This window comes from Euleptes europaea, chromosome 4, assembly GCF_029931775.1.
Source record: "Euleptes europaea isolate rEulEur1 chromosome 4, rEulEur1.hap1, whole genome shotgun sequence".
In the NCBI taxonomy this organism is placed as follows: Eukaryota; Metazoa; Chordata; class Lepidosauria; order Squamata; family Sphaerodactylidae; genus Euleptes; species Euleptes europaea.
In genome coordinates, this window is record NC_079315.1 from 81,430,491 (window position 1) to 81,449,805 (window position 19,315).

Consider the following 19,315-nt stretch of genomic DNA (forward strand, 5'->3'; position numbering starts at 1 on the left):
GCCTAGAAAACGTCGGGATGTGACGTCTCCCCATGGGTCAGGAATAACCCGGTGCTTGCACAGGGGACCTTTACCTTTACCTTTTAAAAGAGGATAAGCCAATTGCTGAGAAGCTAAATGAATTCTTCTCATCTAGTCAAATACATGTTCCTGAATGGATGTTTTCAGGAGGGGAAGATGTGGAGCTTAGGCAAGTAGTGGTGTCAAGGGAGGAAGTTCTAGAACTTATAGACAAATTGCAAACTAACAAATTACTAGGGCCAGATGGCATCCATCCTAGAAACATGAAATTGCTACTCTTCTAAGATATGCAACATGTTCCTAAGATCAGCCTCTATATCGGAGGACTGGAGAGTGGCCAATGTAACTCCCATTTTTAAAAAAGAATTCAGGGGGGATATAGGAAATTACAGGCCAGTTAGCTTAACGTCTGTTTCAGGTAAATTGATGAAAACATCATTAAAGATAAAATAGTAAGCATATAGAAGGGCAAGCCTCTGCAAAGGTAAGTCCTGTCTCACTAACCATTTGGAGTTCTTTGAAAGTGTCAATACACATGTGGACAGGAATGAGCCTGAAGACATAATTTGGATTTCCAGAAGGCTTTAGACAAAGTCCCTCACTTTAGACTCCAGAGCAAACTTCAGAATCACAGGATAGGAGAAGTCCTCTTATGGATTGGAAACTGGCTAAAAAATGGGAAGCAGAGAGTAGGAATAAATTATCAGTTCTCAAAGTGGAGGGATGTGATCAGCAGGGTCCCTAAGGGATCTGTATTGGGACTGGTGCTTTTCTACATTCATAAATGACCTGGAGTTAGGGTTGAGTAGTGAGGTGGCCGAGTTTGCACATGACACCAAATTATTTAGGGTGGTTAAGACAAAAATGGATTGCCAAGATCTCCAAAAGAATCTTTTCAAACTGGGGGAGTGGGCATTAAAATTCAATGCGAGATTCAATGCGAGCAAATGTAAAGTGATGCATATTGAGACAAGAAATCCCAACTTCACATATACACACAACCCCATAATAATAAAAGGTGTTCCTGTAGCTTTAAGTAATGGATTCCCTGCTAGGCAACTACAGTATTCTAGGTTTGCTTCCGTCAATAAAAGGCTAGGGGGAGGGGGGAGGGTTTTTTCCAGACCTATTTTGGCCTTTGAGGGAGGACTCATTGGAGCTAGGCCTGGCTAGGGTTGCAAGCTCCAGGTTGGGAAATTCCTGGAGATTTGGGAGTGGAGTCTGAGGAGGGCTGGGTTTGGGGAAGGAGAGGCCTCAGCTGGATACAAGTCAGATGGTATCGAGTCACCCAAAGATTGCTTCCAGGCCTTGGGTTGCCAACTCCAAGGTGGGACCTGGAGATCTCCCAGAATTACAACTCCAGATGACACAGATCTGTTGCCTTGGAGAAAATGGTGGTTTTGGAGGGTGGACATTATACCTTGACATTATGGGTGGACATTATACTAATGACATTATACCCTGAGAGGTTGCTTTTCTCCCCAAACCTTGCCACCCAAGGCTCCACTCCAGAAATTTCCCAACCTGGAGCTGGCAACTCTAAGTGGGAACTGATCTCTGTAGTTGGGAGACCTGTTGTGATTCCAGGAGATCTCCAGGCCCGATCTGGAGGTTGGCAACCCAAGAAGGAAGCAGGGAACAGAGGAGAGACTAGGAGGGTTTTCAGGAAAGGGAAAGAGGAAATAGTGAAGGAGGACAGATGAGATGCCTCCCGCAAGTCCTTGCGAGTTCCCACTTGTATATCCTTTGTCTTGTCATATAGGTTCATTGTAGAGGTTACAATTGAAAGAAAAAATGCCATGGTTTATATTCACAAGAAATACCCAATTTTTGTTTTGTTTATAAAAATAACTCTACTTTTATCACAAGATCACACTGATACCCAGATGGCAATTCTTGTTCAGAATGTGCAGTTTCAAGAAAACAGATGGAGAGAGAAGCTCTTAAGCCTACTGTAAAGGGCCCAAATACCCTGTCTACCACAACTGGCAAAAAATAAAGTGGTAAAAATAAGATGAAATGGTACACACAAAAATAACATGAGTGAGTCAATGAAAAGACTGTTGCATTGTGGGTACAACACAACAACAGCTCCTTTTGTGTTTACATGACAAACCATTTACAAAGAAACCCCACTACAGTATCTAGCAAAAAATGAAAAATGTTTAAAGAAAACAAACACATCTATTTTGAGCTTGATTCAGGCCTAGCTCACTCCAGAGTACCTTCAAATCATTGTAGGAAACTGGCTCAAACCCAAAGCACTATTTCTCTGATCATACTTTTTTAGGGTTGCCAACCTCCAGGTACTAGCTGGAGATCTCCTGCTATTACAATTGATCTCCAGCCGATAGAGATCAGTTCCCCTGGAGAAAATGGCCTCTTTGGCAATTGGACTCTACAGCATTGAAGTCCCTCCCCAAACCCCATCCTCCTTAGGCTCCACCCCAAAACCTCCCATTGGTGGTGAAGAGGGGCCTGACAACCCTTTACTTTTTAAATGACTGCAAAGTTGCTAAAAAGCAACTGTTGTAATTGCAGCAAGAAACAACAGGACATGCAGCTGACCATGTTAATGCTACTACAGAAAACTTGGGTTAACTACCTCGAGATGGGGCAGATCTCCTGCTAATACAACTGATCTCCAGCCAATAGAGATCAGCTCACCTGGAGAAAAATGACCGCTTTGGCAATTGAACTCTATGGCATTGAAGTCCCTCCCCTCCCCAAACCCCGCCCTCCTTAGGCTCCATCCCCAAAATCTCCTGCTGGAGGCGAAGAGGGACCTGGCAACCCTACTTCCCCCCCACACTGCCCTGTCAAGCAATGGTACAAAATAGGGGCTCAAGCAGCAAGGCAGACAACGGGGCCCTCTCTGCTCATTCTCAGAGCAACAGTTCAAAATCTCAGGACTGCCAACTAGTCCATACAGTTGATGATTTTGTTTACACTTCTGTATACCTGCTTAATGCTTATTGCACATGTATACTGGAGATGAGAGGCAACAGCCTGGCTCTAACAACTCCACAGCATTTATATTGAGCACAATATTGTTTTAATTTAGTGTGCAGACTGTAATCTTGAAAGCCACATGATTGTGATTACACACATTCATAGATACTGTATGCTCAGTCCCTATGCAAAAGAATAAATGGACAGGGAAACAAACCACAATTCTCAGGGCCAAATTCAATGAGATGGGTATCCCTAAGTTTGCCCCAGGGATGCATCACCATTTTAGGCAGTGAGTTCTCATCCAGGATCACCTTTAAGCTGTGTTGTGGGGGCCCAATTTTGGGACCACCACGAATCGGGGTGGGGAGAGGATGTTGCTTCCTCCTGCACAGTTTTTCTGATTTGAAATGGTGCTGGAGGGGGCATTATTTGCTCATACATCCTCCTCCTCTCCCCCACCCCCACTCTCTTGCCAGCTTACCTGGCAAGGCCTTCCCCCCACAACCCAATCTCTTGCCCAGTTCTCTGTGGTGACAGTGGCTACAGACCAAGAAAACGCTGTTTGGGGTGAATGTGCCCCATATCTGCAGATTTAAGTATCCGCAGGCAGGGGTCACACTTCAGAATGTTAAATGGCATTAACACCAGTAGTGGCATGGCCCATATACCTCCTTATACTGTTTTACTTGTCTTTCCCTACAAACAGTGCAAGTTTACATGACATTGCAGATAAGCCTTTGTTTTCAGGCGATTCCACAAGATAAACTTGCAAGATTTGGGCCAAGAGTGCTCATGGTCTCTACAGATAACGCTTGAATTCTTTGCTGGGTCTGTCTGTTCATGCTGCCTAATTACTAAGTGCCAAACAAGCTTCTTTACATGAACAGGTGAACTCATGAAGCTGCCTTATACTGAATCAAACCCTTGGTCCATCAAAGTCAGTATTGTCTAAGACCAGCAGCGGCTCTCCATGGTCTGAGACAGGGTCACATCACCTACTTGCCTAGTCCCTTTAACTGGAGATGCCAGGGATTGAACCTGGAACCTTCTGTATGCCAAGCAGATGCTCTACCACTGAGCCACAGCCCCTCCCATGAGTTGGGTCTGGGCTCCCCCAACCCTACTCTCACACAGGCACAGTCAGGTAGAAGCTACTTGGAACTAACTTCCCAAGTCCCACTGGGGCCAAATTAATTGTCCCAATGGACAATGGCACAGGAGAAGAAGGGGCTTCAGCCTTTCCCACATGCCATTTTCCTGACCCAATAAACAGCCCCACGGAACATTATTTGCCCCATTGGGGGGCTACGCATGAACTGAATACTGCCTTCTACCAGTAAGAAAGTCAAGTCAAGGAACCCAGATAGGATTCATGGGGGAAAGTGTCTGGTTTGGCCTTCAGTGAGCTTTCCACATGGTTAAGAAAATACCACGTTGATAGAGAAGAACCAAACTCTTTATTTCCCTGCCCCTGACTGTCCTAAAATTTAATGCAGAACATTTACGTAGAAGGTGCTAATGAAATACCATTCTTATATGATTGAAGGATCAAAGGAGATAACCCCAGTGGTACTTAAATAAATAAAAGATTATAAAAAACAATCAAGAACTCACATTTCACAACTAGCCATACATGGTTCTGGCACTGGAATCTTGATTCATTTCACAACACATTTGATAGAAATTATTTCAATGACTTTACCCCTTAATGTTGAATAACGGTTGGGTTGCTACACAAGCATACATTAGACATGACACGAATGTAACATTTGGTTTTCATTATATGAATGTCTTATTAATGTCTAATTAGTGTTGATATTTTTTCTTAAGTTACGTAGCATAAAAGAAGCAGACCTTTAAAAAGATGTGGTGGCAGCCAAAAAGTTAAGCTGGTATTATAGAAACATAAACACTCTTGTCCTACGATTAACCTCATAACCAACTGAGTGCAAAAATTGACCACTCAGCCTACCTGTTAAAATTAAGCAGAGAAAGAAAGATGGGGGGGGAAATGTTTCTAGCCACTTTTCCTGGCCACAACTGAAATTTAAGACCTGCTTCATATACATTTATCACCCTAAAATATGTTTTCCATTTCGTGGTAAGATATGTTGTTCAATGAAATTTATATTAGGAAGAAGAAAAGTATAATTCTGTGGTAAAAAATCTGAGTGTGAAGGTGACATTCTCTCCTCACGTCACAGCCTTGATTTTTCCAACATGCCAGCTACCAGACACAAGTGATTCAATACCACAAAGTGCAACAATATTAAACTTTTATATTTTTGAATTCATGCTTCTATTTTTACTTGTGGTTTACAAGCTGCAGGCCAATTTTTATGTTATTTTTTTTGCTACCTGCCAGAACTGTACAGACAATAACATTCAACAGCTTTTAAACACCTGCAGCCTTACCAAACTGAGTTGAGAAATATCAAGCAATGCCGGTGATGTTATGTCTAGTCCATTAATATAAATGCTTCTTTACATTGGCCTAATTACTTTTGACCAGAAACATATTATTTTTTATTGCTTATACTGCCAGAAGCACTGCATTATGGGAGGGGGGGGCGGCCGGAGCATTAGACTCCCTGCAGTGAAAGACGGCAGAAGTTGTACCTGTCCCCAGTTTTACCCTGCACATCAAGGGTTCAGAGTAAAATAGTCCTGACACTGACCTCTCAAAGACCCAGCAGCTGAAACAGCCTTAACAAGGTATTAACACAGCAACATGCTCCATAAACTATTACCAGCTGCAGGGGAGAAAAGAAGAAAAATGAGACACGCACATACACCGAAAAGGAGGGTAGGAAGACAGCAAAGGCTGTTTCTCAGCTACAGGAGTCACCAGCCAATTAGAATCTGAGAGAACACTGCCCGCTCTCACCCTTCTATGTTATGCATGTCTACTCAGAAGTAAGCACCATTGAATTAAAGGGCGCTTATTCCCAAGAAAGTGTCCTGCAGGATGGCAGCCTTCTCTTTCAGATGTGAGGTACTATTCAGAATAATGTTCTGATGCTTGCGGATATTGTTTCCCAAGAGCCGAGGAGTTGAATCCACTCGCTCTCACTATGCGTTCTTGCCAGATTAAGTTGCACTGCATTCATTCAGAGGCATCTCCCAATTTCTTACATGGCCATTTTAAACCAGTGGTGTACTGCCCAAGGATCTTCTCACCCTACAGACGGTGCCATCAATTGCAACAGTACTTTCTGGACACTAAAAGGAAAAGGTGCCTGGAATCAGACCCCTTCCTCAATAACTAGTCGGTTATGTCTGAGTTCATAGCCACTGCCATCGATTGGTTGGTGCTCAGCTCCAGTCTAACAAAGGGCACTGTAAAGCTTTAGGATTTGAACTTGGAACACCATGATTCCAGGCACAGATCTTATCTAGTTAGCTACCATGGTCAATACGTACTCAGGGTAAGGCTCCCAATCTCCATTTGGGACTTGGAGATCTCCCAGAATTACTCTTCATCTCCAGCCCACAGAGATCAGTTCTCCTGCAGAAAAGGCAGCTCTGGAAGGTGGGTTCTTTGGTGTCATACTCCACTGAGGTCCCTTCCCACGCTCTACCCACAAATCTCAAGGAATTTCCCAACACAGCATTGGCAACCCTAGCTCAGAGCAACCTTTTTGAATAGCTGGGGAAAGAGTGTGGAAACACTTTGAGACTGGCAAATGGTAAGCAGAACCTGGACTGTAGATGACATGCTCCAGACCTGGGTCCCATCCCACATCCCCAGCACCACCATGTATACGCATGCCAAAATCTGGTTTGTTATGGAGATCAAATTTGCACAACTCAGGCATTTTACCTTTAACTACTGGTGATTAATTGCAAACCAGGAAAAAAACATCACCTGGGAGCAGCAGTTGAGGAAAATCTCCATAATCATCCAGTTAGGTTTTAACATTTATTCCTGCTTGAAAGTACATTCCTGTCTTGCATTGGAAACCACTGAAATGAATGGGGGACACAACAATCTCTGGCACAACTCCCATTCATCTCAATGGGATGGCTGTTCTTGTTGGATTAATCTGTTTTTAGTATGTGTGGACTACATTAATTTTACATGAGAGTTATATACTAGAACTTTTCTTGTTATGTTCCTTAACTTAAACAGAATGCTTTAAACAGACACATTTGCAATCCAGGGATGCAGACAGTAAAGCCCGAAATGACAGTTGTTATCATCTCCCTTATGTACCATTGCAACCCTTAAGAATCCCTTCAGTCTATAAAATATAAAACATATAGTGAAACTTTGTCAATGGTAACACATGATGTCACTTCTTAAATTCGGTTCCATCTAAGGTGCCTTTCAGAAGTGATGTCAGGGGTTTTTTGTACTTAGAATAGCATTTAACAATCAGGAGTGATACTGAATTGAGACACGGTCACATCTTAAGCACAAAAGTCACAATATACCCTGCTCCAAATGGGAGCACATTATTTAAAATGGAGAGAGACAGAGGTTGGGGAGGGCCTCTTCTGTGGTGTGCTACAACAATAACATTTTCCCCGTGAATGCCCACTCACCGTAATAGTTGATACATCCCCAATCCACTCTCAAGACCAGATTAACCAGACAAATGCAATAAAGGTCAAAGTCAGCCGCACTTGGCTAAGTGGCCCTACTCGGTTTTTAAAAGTCTTACCTCTCTGTTAAGAAATATTTTAAAATAAGATGTTACTGTTGGGTGTCCTGCTTCAGTCTGAACTGTGCTGACGTTTGCAGGAATGGACCACATTTGACCAGGAAAAGCCTGCAGCAAATCAAGAAATGTTAACGTATTTATTTAGCTTATTTTTTTTTTTATCCCACCTTTCCTCCAAGGAGCTCAGAATGGTGAACATGATCCTGGCCCCATTTAACCTCACAACAACCCTGTGATGTAGATTAGGACAAGAGAGAGTGATTTGTCCAAGGTCATCTTGTGAGCTTCATGACTACATAGGAAACTGGACAATATACATGCATCTTACCGCAGCCAGCAATGACATTATCAATTCATTCCCATTGCTCTTAAAATATTACATCTGACTGCAACCTAAAAGGTAATACCCAAACCAACCACCATGTATTGTTTCACAGAATGGCTGGCTGTGTGTCTGGATAAGATGTTCCAATAGTATTGCTTCATCTCCCTATATATCTTGAACAGTTTTCCAACTGATACCTGTTTGTATTCATTTTTATTCTGGTAAGGTGGCTACTAGCCCCACATGAATTGCAGGTGCTATAAATCTAAAACAAATGAATAGGAAATCTGTTCTTACCACCGGATGTTTCCCATTGTATCCATGCCACTTCCCTGCAAACCATATTCTAAGAATACAGCCGAATTGGCCAGAGAGACAATGTAACCATACATCCAGCATGCAAAACAACGAACATGCATACAGTAGCAAATTAGTCAGACAGGGCCAATCTATTCCAATGTTCACTTGCAAAGGAAATCTTTATTCATTACACGGAGTTTAACACATTCCAATTATTCATCCAATCCAAGTGCCGCCACATAAGTGTTGATGCATAATTAAAGGTAAAGGGTTAAAGTGAACTGTTTCCAATCATCCTGTAGGAAGAGGTGGGAATTCAGACTCTTCAATACAATGTAAAGACTTTGGGGGAAAGGGTCGATTTGTGAATTCAATTCACAAATGTACAATGTTCATAAGGGAAGAGGTTGTTCAACCATGGCAAAAAACTTGAGAGTCACTGAATATTACATGGGAACAGTAACCAATAGCCAGAGCAATGAGTCTGAAATTTCACCAGCCATGTTCATCTGAGATGGAAATGTGGGGGGAAAAGGCAACGGGGGGGGGAACAGCACATAAGGGAGAGGATGGAGGATTTAAAGAAGTCGATTTAAAGAAGGGAACATAAGGAAAGGATTGATTCGCAGAGAAAATTAAGTGAACCATAGAGAAAACAGAACAAAACAAAAAGAAACTGAAAGAGTGGGAAGAGGCAAATTGGCAGCAAGACAACTGAATTAAAGGAATAAGCTATGTAATACTACGTTGAGTGTAGGGTTGCCAGCCTCCAGATGGGGGATGGATATCCCCCATAATTACAACTGATTCCCTGAGTACATAAACAGCTTATTTATCTATTAGTTATTTATTTAAAATATTCATTCTGCTTCTCCAGGAGAAAATGGCTGCGTTGGAAGGTGGACTGTTTGGTATTACATGCTACAAATGTCTTTTTCCTCCCTCAAGCTCGCCCTACCAGGCTCCACCCTCAAACCTCCAGGTATTTCTGAAGCCAGAGTTGGCAACCTAATTGAGTGAGAAGCAGGAAGACAAAGGAGGAAAATAGCAAAGTTAATAAGGAACAGTAGCATTGCAAGAGATAATGGCCAAGCAGCAGTGTAAATTAAATAAGCCGGTGGCATTAAGTGGAAAATGCAAGACTAACATGAAAATTAGAAGGATTTCTTTAAAAAAATGAATAAAGCTAAAATGGCTGTACATTCAAGCAGCACATTTATACTTGGGCCCTTGTGTACTTGCCATTCATTTCAGTGAGATCCGAGCAGAAGAAATTCCCAGTAGGCCAAGAGACTATGAATATGTATGTGACGAACACACACTTGAACACATGAAGCTCACTTACGCTGAATCAGACCATTCGTCCATCAAGGTCAATATTGTCTACTCTGACTGGCAGCCGCTCTGCAGGGTCTCAGGCAGAGGTCTTTCACATCATGTACTACATGGTCCTTTTAACTGAAGCAGCTGAGGATTGAATCTGGAACCATCTGCGTGCAAAGCAGATGCTCTGCCACTGAGACACAGCCCTTCTGGTTTAATATTAGCAATCTATTCCATGGTATTTTAAATTTGGAGGGAGGTTAATTTGTGCTAGTTGGGATGCAAATTCCACTAAAGGACACATAAGACTGAAAAATTATTTCCTTACAACAACCTTATTGAGTTTCAGCCCCAATAGGGAAATAAATATAAACTGAGGACCTTTGAATGAGTATATGTTACAGATACAGCACCCACTGTACCTGCTTATCTCCTACAATGTGTGAAAGTATTTGTAAATAGACTTCTAGATCCAGCTTTGGGATACTTTTTCTATCTTTCAGCTGTGTGTACACATCAGAGATCCAGTGTGCGCAGAAAAACATGAAACTCTCTAACATGTAGAGTCACTAATGTGTACTTTTTTGTAATATGGGGTGAAATATTTTAAGAACCCTCATAACAAACGTAGGAGCTTCTTGATACAATTTCTCAATATGATTTTACCAAGATTTTCTTTTCACTGGAGTTTATGTTTGGATATAACGAAGGCTATCCCCATATTAAAGCAAAGTGTTTTTTTATTATTAAAAAGGACTTTTTTGACTGACGTAGACTTTACTCTGACATTTGGAGCTTCGTTTACAAAAAGAATGGAAGCCACCACTAGCATTCCATTTTAAAGTAAGCTTATTTTGAAAGTACTGTGACTGCTGCATGCACATTCGAGGTTACTGTGCTCTCCTTTTCTCTGAGGCAATCTCTGAGGTTACATCAGGAAAATAAAGGGGTTTCTTTGCGTTGCAAGTAACTGCTCTCTTTTGGTCCTGCAGCGACACCTAGTGTCATAACTGGAACTACTACAATAAAGACATATCTCTGGATGTACAAAATATGGTGCGTATTTTATGATGTTTAATTTTTTGTGTGTGATTTTTCTCCCATCTGTTTTCTTTCACAATGTTCCTGATGGTACTTTATGAAATCTTAATATTATTTTATATTATATAGTATTTATGCATTGTATATCATGTTTACTCAGTATATATGTAGCTAATACAAAAGCAAGAATCAATTCTAACAGTAATGTTTCTATCGAGTTTTGTTAATTTTATTGGGTTTTTTTTAAAAAGATGAACACAGTTTCATCCCAACAGTGGAGAAACCACTGAATCATACCAGCATTTGTGAAATTCTGTGACATTCTTCATTTTATCCATTTTAAGCGTTTACAGTTTCCTTCAATGTGAAAATCACAATTTTAAAGAGCGGAGTGCTCATAAATTTATGACTGATTAAGCCTGCTAGAATTGGGGAGAAACTGGGTTTTAATATCTCACACAAAAGGGCACACCCATAAATTAACATCAAGGAAGAAGATACTAGATCAAAAGGTGCTTGTTCAGTGTAAACCATCTTTTTAATTCAGTATTCTTGATAATCTATGTGTTTCCCTCTAACCACCTTGTTAGTGAGCAAGAGTCGTTAAAGTAGGAATTCACATTTCCCTTCCTTCTTTAAAACAACAAAAAAGATTGTCTTATATTTTAAAACAGTGGTGGGTTTTCTACAATGCAAGCTGTCTGTTGTCACGCTGAACATTTAACAGTATCACTCACCAACAGTTTGCAGCGCCTTGCTGAAAATACCACTTTGTCCAGAATTTGAATTGGGGGGATAACTGGGCTCATGTCAAACTGGAGTGTAAGGGGGCTTTTCATGAAACCTTTCATCCCCATCTAAAGCAGTTCCTCCTGTTGGTGCACTTTTGGGAAAACATGGGCAAAGAGGTACATTTGCCCCATGCTGTAGGTGTGAGAAAGTGAGCATTGCTTGGCACTGCCACGGCAACTGGAATGGCACTTACTGTCTTCCTGTACTACAATGAAAGGGCACTGAGTCAACCCTCACAGCTCAGCAAGAGGGAGCATATTTTGTCTCAGTAACACAGGGACACATTTCTCCCCCCCTCCCCTGAAAGGAGAATACTGCTGTGTTTGCCTCAGTGGTAACACTAAACCACCCATATCTTCGTGGTTACATGGCACCATAATGTTCTCTCCCACACTACCGGATCCCCGATTGGCTGGAATCATGGCGTGACACAGAAGGAAGCAGTGCTGGAAAAGCAGCAGAGAGGTAAGATACAGTGGCTACAAATACTCAGAAAAAGCAAAACGAAACGAAAAACAATCCTAGATATATCTTGAATTTTTCAGGGAACGCTTCTTAAAGAAGTGAGCTGTGACTCACGAAAGCTCATACCCTGCCAGAAAAAATGTTGTTAATCTTTTAGGTGCTACTGGACTCTTGCTCTTTTCTACTGCTACAGACTAGCATGGCTACCCATCATGATCTATGCTCCCTTAAAGTCCTCCTTTCAATCCTTACTCATATCCATGCATATTAACAAGCAAGTCAGAAGAAATCTTCCAACATGGAATCTTTCCTAAAGAAATTGTAACTTTTCAAGGGATTGATTTTGACGGCTCAGTATTTCAAAAATATGCCTAATATTGTTCTTCCTTCTGATATATGGGATGACTGTTACCAGGTTCTTCTGCATTTTGGAGGCGGGTCAGAAAGGCCTTCTATTCATTTAGAACAATCTGTAACCTTTGATGTCAGAGAAGCCACTGAGAGGCGGGTGGCGCACCAGAGGGTCACGGAGCCTCGGCTCTGCACCCACCTTTATCTATTCATCCCGAATTCATTCAGGCCATGGGAACTTATTTATTTCATTTTCAATACGTGGGACTCCGAGCACCAGATGGCATGAGAAATTTGATAAAACAAACTGTAATCCTCTGCATCAGCAACTGAAAGACCGAGGGAAAGGGTCCCTCATTGTAGACATTCTGCATAAAGATAACTGACTTCTGTCCCAGAATAAATCATTATATAAAACCAATCTTACTTGAGCTCATGGACTTTGGTTGTTGAACCCAAAGGACCTTTTCCTAGGTATTACCTGTGGCAGAAATCTGTGCAAACGTTTTTTGTCTATTTCACTGCCTGACGTACTCCTACTCTCGTTAATTAATACTGTGCCGTTCAGTACTCCGCATGAAAAAGCAGCTTGTTTTCTATAACCTTTATGGCATTAAAGTATTCCTGAACAATTTTTGCGCAATTAACGTGCTATGAACGTCTCAAACATTAAGATTCTGTCAACACAGATATTCGGATAGTCAAACTTCCTGTGTGTTGCATCTTATCACCAACCCACCCTGCAGAACAAACCAGGCTGAGGTCTCTCTCTTACCACCTTCTGGCAAGCCAGACTTGAGTCAGAATTCAATAGACTGCCTTATTAGCCTTCCTTAGGAAACAAACATTGGAAGGCCATATTAACATGGGTCAGAATTCATATCTGCTTTTACTAAAGAAAACCCCCAAATGAAAACAAAACGTAACAAACAAACAAACAAACAAAAGGGCTTGAATGTGCTGCTTACTGTTCTTCTATTTCTCTCAGATAGGAACTAGAAGGTGGCGGCTGCTTTCAATTTCTGGCCTCACATTTATCTTGTAACAAAGCAGTGTGGCGTTCCAAGGACTTCACCCATTATTCATTCATGGTAGCTGAAGTGTTTTGATAAGGTAGTAATTTTGTGGTTGTGGTTTGCCGTAAAGGATATTTTGCATCTGAGCCCACAAATGAGCCACAGATGTCCCAGATTCTTTCTCACTGCCAAAAGTGAGGTACAATGGTGGTAACTCTGTGCAGATGTCATATTAACTTTGTGGTATTTACCAATGCTGTGGGTTTACATTTTAGAAGAAACAGATGCTGTGACATAAATGTTGCCTTAGGATGTGCTATTATATGATTATTATATATTTTATTTTCACGTTACTCTGGACCTCTTTTTTCCGTCTTGTAGTCTTCATACTGGATGGGTCAAAAGCTGTACCTGAGTCACTCTTGCTTAGATAGCTAGTCATGCATTATAATTCCAATTGGGAAGCCGTATTAGTCTGTAACAGCAAAATAAAGCAGGAGGCCACTTTAGAGCCTAACAATTTGTTACCACATAAGCTTTTGTGAGTGGAAGTTGTCTTCAACAGATGCATGAAGTCTTCATCCATTAGGTGGATATTCAAAGTGGGGAATAGAAAAAAAAGATGATACAAAGAAAAACCAGTTTAAAACAATAACCAATCAAAAGAATGGATTGCTAACTCATTTGATGGAATATTGTTTTAAACTGGCCTCTCTCTCTCTCTCTCTCTCTCTCTCTCTCTCACACACACACACACACACACACACACACACACACAATGGATTGCTAACTCATTTGATGGAATATTGTTTTAAACTGGCCTCTCTCTCTCTCTCTCTCTCTCTCTCTCTCTCTCTCACACACACACACATCATTCTCAGGGCCATCTTAACACATGGGCGTGTTGGGCAGTTGCCCGGGAGCCCCACAAGCATAGGGGCCCCATGCTAATCTATGTATGTTGGGTTTTTTTGTTTTTTTTTTTATAATAAAATTACAAAATGGTATGTCATTTGTAAAAATGAAATGAGTTGGTCATCTGTTCTAGTCAACCAACACAGATGCATGAAATTGGTGGAGGTTGTTCATAGTGATTCTTCAGGATGTGTGATTTCTGATTTTTCTGAACTGTACCAGCATAATCCCCAATGAGGTATACGGAACTTGAAATCTTTATGTGCATAGTCTGCTGGTGTTAAATTTGAAGATTTCTGTTGACCAGAGTGAGACTATCACATCTTTATACAGGGTCCCTCTATTCTACTTCTGAAGTCTCCGCATGGTTTCTTAAATCTTTGGACTCAGCTTCTGTTTCAGCATGTTGGTATCATTGAGAGCAGGAGTATTTTTAAAGTGCCTGAGCTTCTGCATAGCTTTCAGAAGTTTCCCTGCTTTAGCGTCTCGCAAAAATTGGGGGCTTGGATGGGGTAGTCCTCCTTCAGCTGCCACTGAGCTGCCAGTCGTGTTGCATAAATGACGTATCCCCATAAAAGCAGTACAGTGGTGAGAAGAATCAGAAAGTATATCCATTCGAGTATCCGTCTGCTCAGCGAGGCCATCCCCCACGCAATCAATCTATGTATGTTGTGACTTGCTGTCAATGAATAAATAAATACTATACTAAACTATAAATATTTGTTATTGGAACATGCATAATTGAGCATGTGTTTTACTAAAGATAATGAACAATATTAATGTTAATTTAGGTTTGGATTAAGAACAGATACTGAAGTATAATGTAAGAAAGGGCTTGTTCATTATGGAAGCACCAATAAATATATCTTTAATTTTATCAACTATTTACATTTTGATTCCTATAAGTGGTTGTGTAGGTAGGGGCCTCAGTGCACTGCTTTGCCCGGGGGCCTATAATGCTGTTAAGACGGCCCTGATCATTCTGCCGCTCCCCATTTCTGTTGCCTGAAGCTTTGACTATAAATACATCAGCCTAACGGATGAACACTTCATGTATCTGGTGAAGACAGCTCCAACTCACAAACGTTTGTGCTGGAACAAATATTGTTGGACTTTTAGGAGCCACTGGACTCCTGTTTTATTTAGCCATGTATTAGTCCTCCAGGGATTCTTATACCACAGGGAAAAGCTCACAATTGCTCTCTTGACTTTCCTAAGTATTAGGTCATTAGGTTATAAATGTTTTGTCCTGACCAGAGGTAGGACTGTAATCTCTTAATGAACAAGTCTGCCTTTATACCTACAGAATTTGCAAAAATCCCTTTTTTTGATTTGTAATATTGGAAGATGCATGAATCCTACTGAGGAAAAATGTTAATTCAGATACTTTAAGTATCATCTTTGTTAACCTGTTGTCAAAATACGGGAGTTCCTGAAAGGATACCAGTTTGGGTCCTATGCAATGGTGACTGAATTACTTAATTGGCTTTTGTAGGCTTGAGAGAGGAGATGGAATTCACTCAGCAATAAAATCAGTAGCATCCACCCCTTGCTCGTGTTACCTTTTAAAACTAAAAGTTCTCCAATTTACAGCCTCTGTTCAGATATTAACCTCTGAATATCTCTACATGCTGCTATGTTTATTTTAGTTAACATAAAGAAATAACAGAAGCTCCGAGGCTAACAGTGCAATCATACGCAGAGTTAATCCAATGCACACCCAATGATTTCAATGGAGAGCCAAAAGTAAATTTGTGCAGGCTTGCACTGTCAGCTTTCTAAATACCCCCAGAGGCTGACATGTGAAATGCAGTTCCCTCTGGTGCACCCCACCATGATTCACCCTCTTAACTGCATCACTATACAAAGCAGACTAATTAGGAGAATGATGGGGACAGCCAAAGTACCCTCAAGCTGCATCTCAGTTGTACCTGAGAGGGGAGAAGACTGAGAGGGGATATGTGATAACCATTTTCAAGTACTTGAAGGGCTGTCATATAGAGGAGGGTGCTGAGTTGTTTTCTGTTGCTCAAGAAAGTCGGACCAGAACCAACGGGTTGAAATTAAATCAAAAGAGTTTTCGGTTAAACATTAGGAAGAATTTTCTAACAGTTAGAGCAGTTCCTCAGTGGAACAGGCTTCCTTGGGAGGTGGTAAGCTCTCCTTCCCTGGAGGTTTTTAAGAAGAGGTTAGATGGCCATCTGTCAGCAATGCTGATTCTGTGACCTTAGGCAGATGATGAGAGGGAGGGCATCTTGGCCATCTTCTGGTCACCAGGGGTGTGGGGGGGGGGGAGGTAGTTGTGAGTTTCCTGCATTGTGCAGGGGATTGGACTTGATGGCCCTGGTGGTCCCTTCCAACTCTATGATTCTATGATTCTACCTGCCACCAAAACGGCTCTTTTACCACGGCGTGTAGCACAGACAGATTGCTTCATGGTAGGGAACTGAAATTTGTTTCAAATGCTTTACATTATTGAGAGAGAGACAGAGACAGAGAGAGAGACAGAGAATGATATACAAACAATAGTATAAAATGACTGTTTATAAAATAAATGCTTGCCTGCCATTTGTCTTGAGATTTGAGAATTCTGCTTTGTTCTCTCGAGTCTTGCCTTCCCAACCAATTTACTATTCTACTGAAATCTGTAGTACAAAAAGAATGGAAGGGAGGTGGTGCTAGAGCCCTTCTCTGGCCCAGAAAGAGAGGTTGCTCTGATCTCTTTTAATATATGCATACTCGTGTTTCATGTTGCATAATTGTCATCAGACTGTGCATAAAATGACTGCTAAACTGTGGTTGCAATTATCAATTACCAAGGGTTAAGGTCTTCCTCAGATAATCATCCAAGTCAAGTTGGTTTGAACATGGGCACTCTGCTCAGACAAAACAGAGTTTTGTAACACATCACCAAAGAAACAGACATGTGAGTAACCACAGGAAAAAAGGAATCGTGCTACCTTCCTAGGTCCATGTTACATTTTCATGCAATCTTAAAACATGGCTGTACATTCTTACAGGTTATATAGAAAGTCTCCTTGAGAGTAAAAGAGAAAGTATTCAGAAATTGCCTCTGAGATCCCTGCTTTACATAATATATAGATCCTCATTATTTTGTTGATTTAGATAATGCTGTGATTAGTCACAACAATATTAAATACAATAATAGGGAGTAGGCATGTCTAAATGCAAGCGAGATCAACTTGGTGAGTCATAAATCACAACCAGATAATAAGATATCAGTTGTAATCATCTCCCATGGCCACAATGCTGGGCAACTCCTGTTCTTAGGCACTGTAATAGGAAGGTAAGCAACTATCCAGTCCAAGAAGATTTACACTATCATCAGAACTCTGGTGTTTCTCTAAATTATTAATATTGTAATAAAAATGGCTAGAATTGTTATAGAAATGTTGAATCAGTTTCTGATCAGAAAAAAATAATCATCCAAGCTTTTTGAAAGAAAGAAAAAACCCAGCAGCAAAGATCAAGAACATTTATCAGAAAGGTTCATGATTCTGATAAATATTTAAGTGTGCAAAGGCAGAACCATTGAGAACAGTAAATACTTTATAGCTGGCACTTTGTCAAAACTTTAAGTGGCTCTGCCTTAGAATTTTACATCATCATTGAATTTACAGTCGTTTGATAAGTGGCACAAGGTAAGAATTACTTCTTTCTAAATCTAAACCAAGCCATAAATCTAATGCAAGGGCTCCTCTCAATGTCCGTTATCGTCTGATGACAATGCCTTTTACCTTCATTGTCTTGACAGAAATATGATATGTAAAACTGTAATGTCACATCACTCACAGTGATTTAACACTATCCAGCCCAAACCATTTTAATCAATCAAAATTGTCGCTTTTTAGTGTAATGATTTTGTGGTGGATTCCCTGTGTTTAATGTGAAATATAAGTCATACCAGTGACTTGATTTACTGTTTCATTCCAGTCTAACAGCTTAGAAGGCCATTCTTGCCTCCTTCAGAAACCTTCAAAATTAGAAAATGAGCATCACTTGAAGAACTAAAAAATACTAATTACTGTAAAAAGAAACTGCCAGAAGAAAAACTAGTGAGAATGGGAGAAAATAATACAAATTAAAGACAGATCGGAGGAAGTGATGAGAATCCATTGGAAGGGTCTTCTGGTGTGAAAGGTACTTAAGCTAAAACCTAAACATATGTACTTGGAAGTAGATTCTACTAAAATTGATTTACATCCAAGCAAATAAAAACCGGATCTCAGCCTCAGATGCATTTCCATACATTTGCATGGGGTGGGATGGTAGATTGTTCTCAAGTTGCCCCATTGACTTCACTAACTGCAACCTATAGCAGTATTTCCAACTGAATTGAGATCTTTGATTTAATTTGCCTATTGGGCATTTTGTTTCTAAGTGTGTGTTATGTGGTAACTCTGCTAAAAATTGACCTATCAGAATGAAATTGGGTGTCCACGTTCAAGACTCCATTCTGTTTGATTGCTGCACCTGTTTTTGGTAGCGGGAATGCAGAAGGCAAGACAATGGATCATCTCATGTAATGAAAGTTGATGCAAAAGTTCAGAATGCCATTGTACATTTCAGCAATTAATTCCTACTCAATCACACTGCCTCAGTTTCCAAGAGAGCCAGAAACAAGTGAAGCACCCACACTGTGCTTTACTTTTACCTTCAGTGTTCACAACTGCATTTATAATCAAGATCCAGTCCATTTAAAATGTTTACATACACCCAACCAATTATTGATAAGAAAGTCACATTAATCACTTGGGCTAGATGTTCTGTGCACACTGAAGTCCCTTGGCCTGAAGAAAAGTTCATCTGAGATCTGGTTCACTGGAAGAAAGTAAAGAAGAATCTCTGATCAGGGCCCCTCCTGCTCCACACCATGTTGGCTGCTGCCAATTAATCAAATGCTACTACAGGAATGCCTAAGTTACATGTTAGTGTATCAGAACCCAGTGGTAAAATGACACTGTCTTTGTCTTCCTGTAGTAAAGTATTTGTCCTCTGTGGAGATGCTGGGAAGTCTTCTCCTGGTTCTGTGTATTCTTGAAAGTCTCTGACCATCTTTTGCTCCATTTCTTTCATTTCTTCGGGAGGAATATATGTGACTGAATGAAGTCAAAATGTTCATC

At 40.8% G+C, this 19,315-nt stretch overlaps 1 protein-coding gene across 1 annotated transcript; it reads right to left on the reverse strand.

The window, feature by feature from the left end:
• Positions 1 to 14,632: 14,632 nt before the first annotated feature.
• On the reverse strand, positions 14,633 to 14,815 carry SMIM27 (small integral membrane protein 27). Its single transcript, XM_056849009.1, has one exon. It carries the CDS (start codon positions 14,813 to 14,815, stop codon positions 14,633 to 14,635), a length of 183 nt encoding a protein of 60 aa, XP_056704987.1.
• Positions 14,816 to 19,315: the final 4,500 nt, after the last annotated feature.

Bases quoted from the DNA above. Each gene is read 5' to 3' on its own strand.
- SMIM27 (XM_056849009.1), bottom strand. From the start codon at position 14,815: ATGGCCTCGCTGAGCAGACGGATACTCGAATGGATATACTTTCTGATT.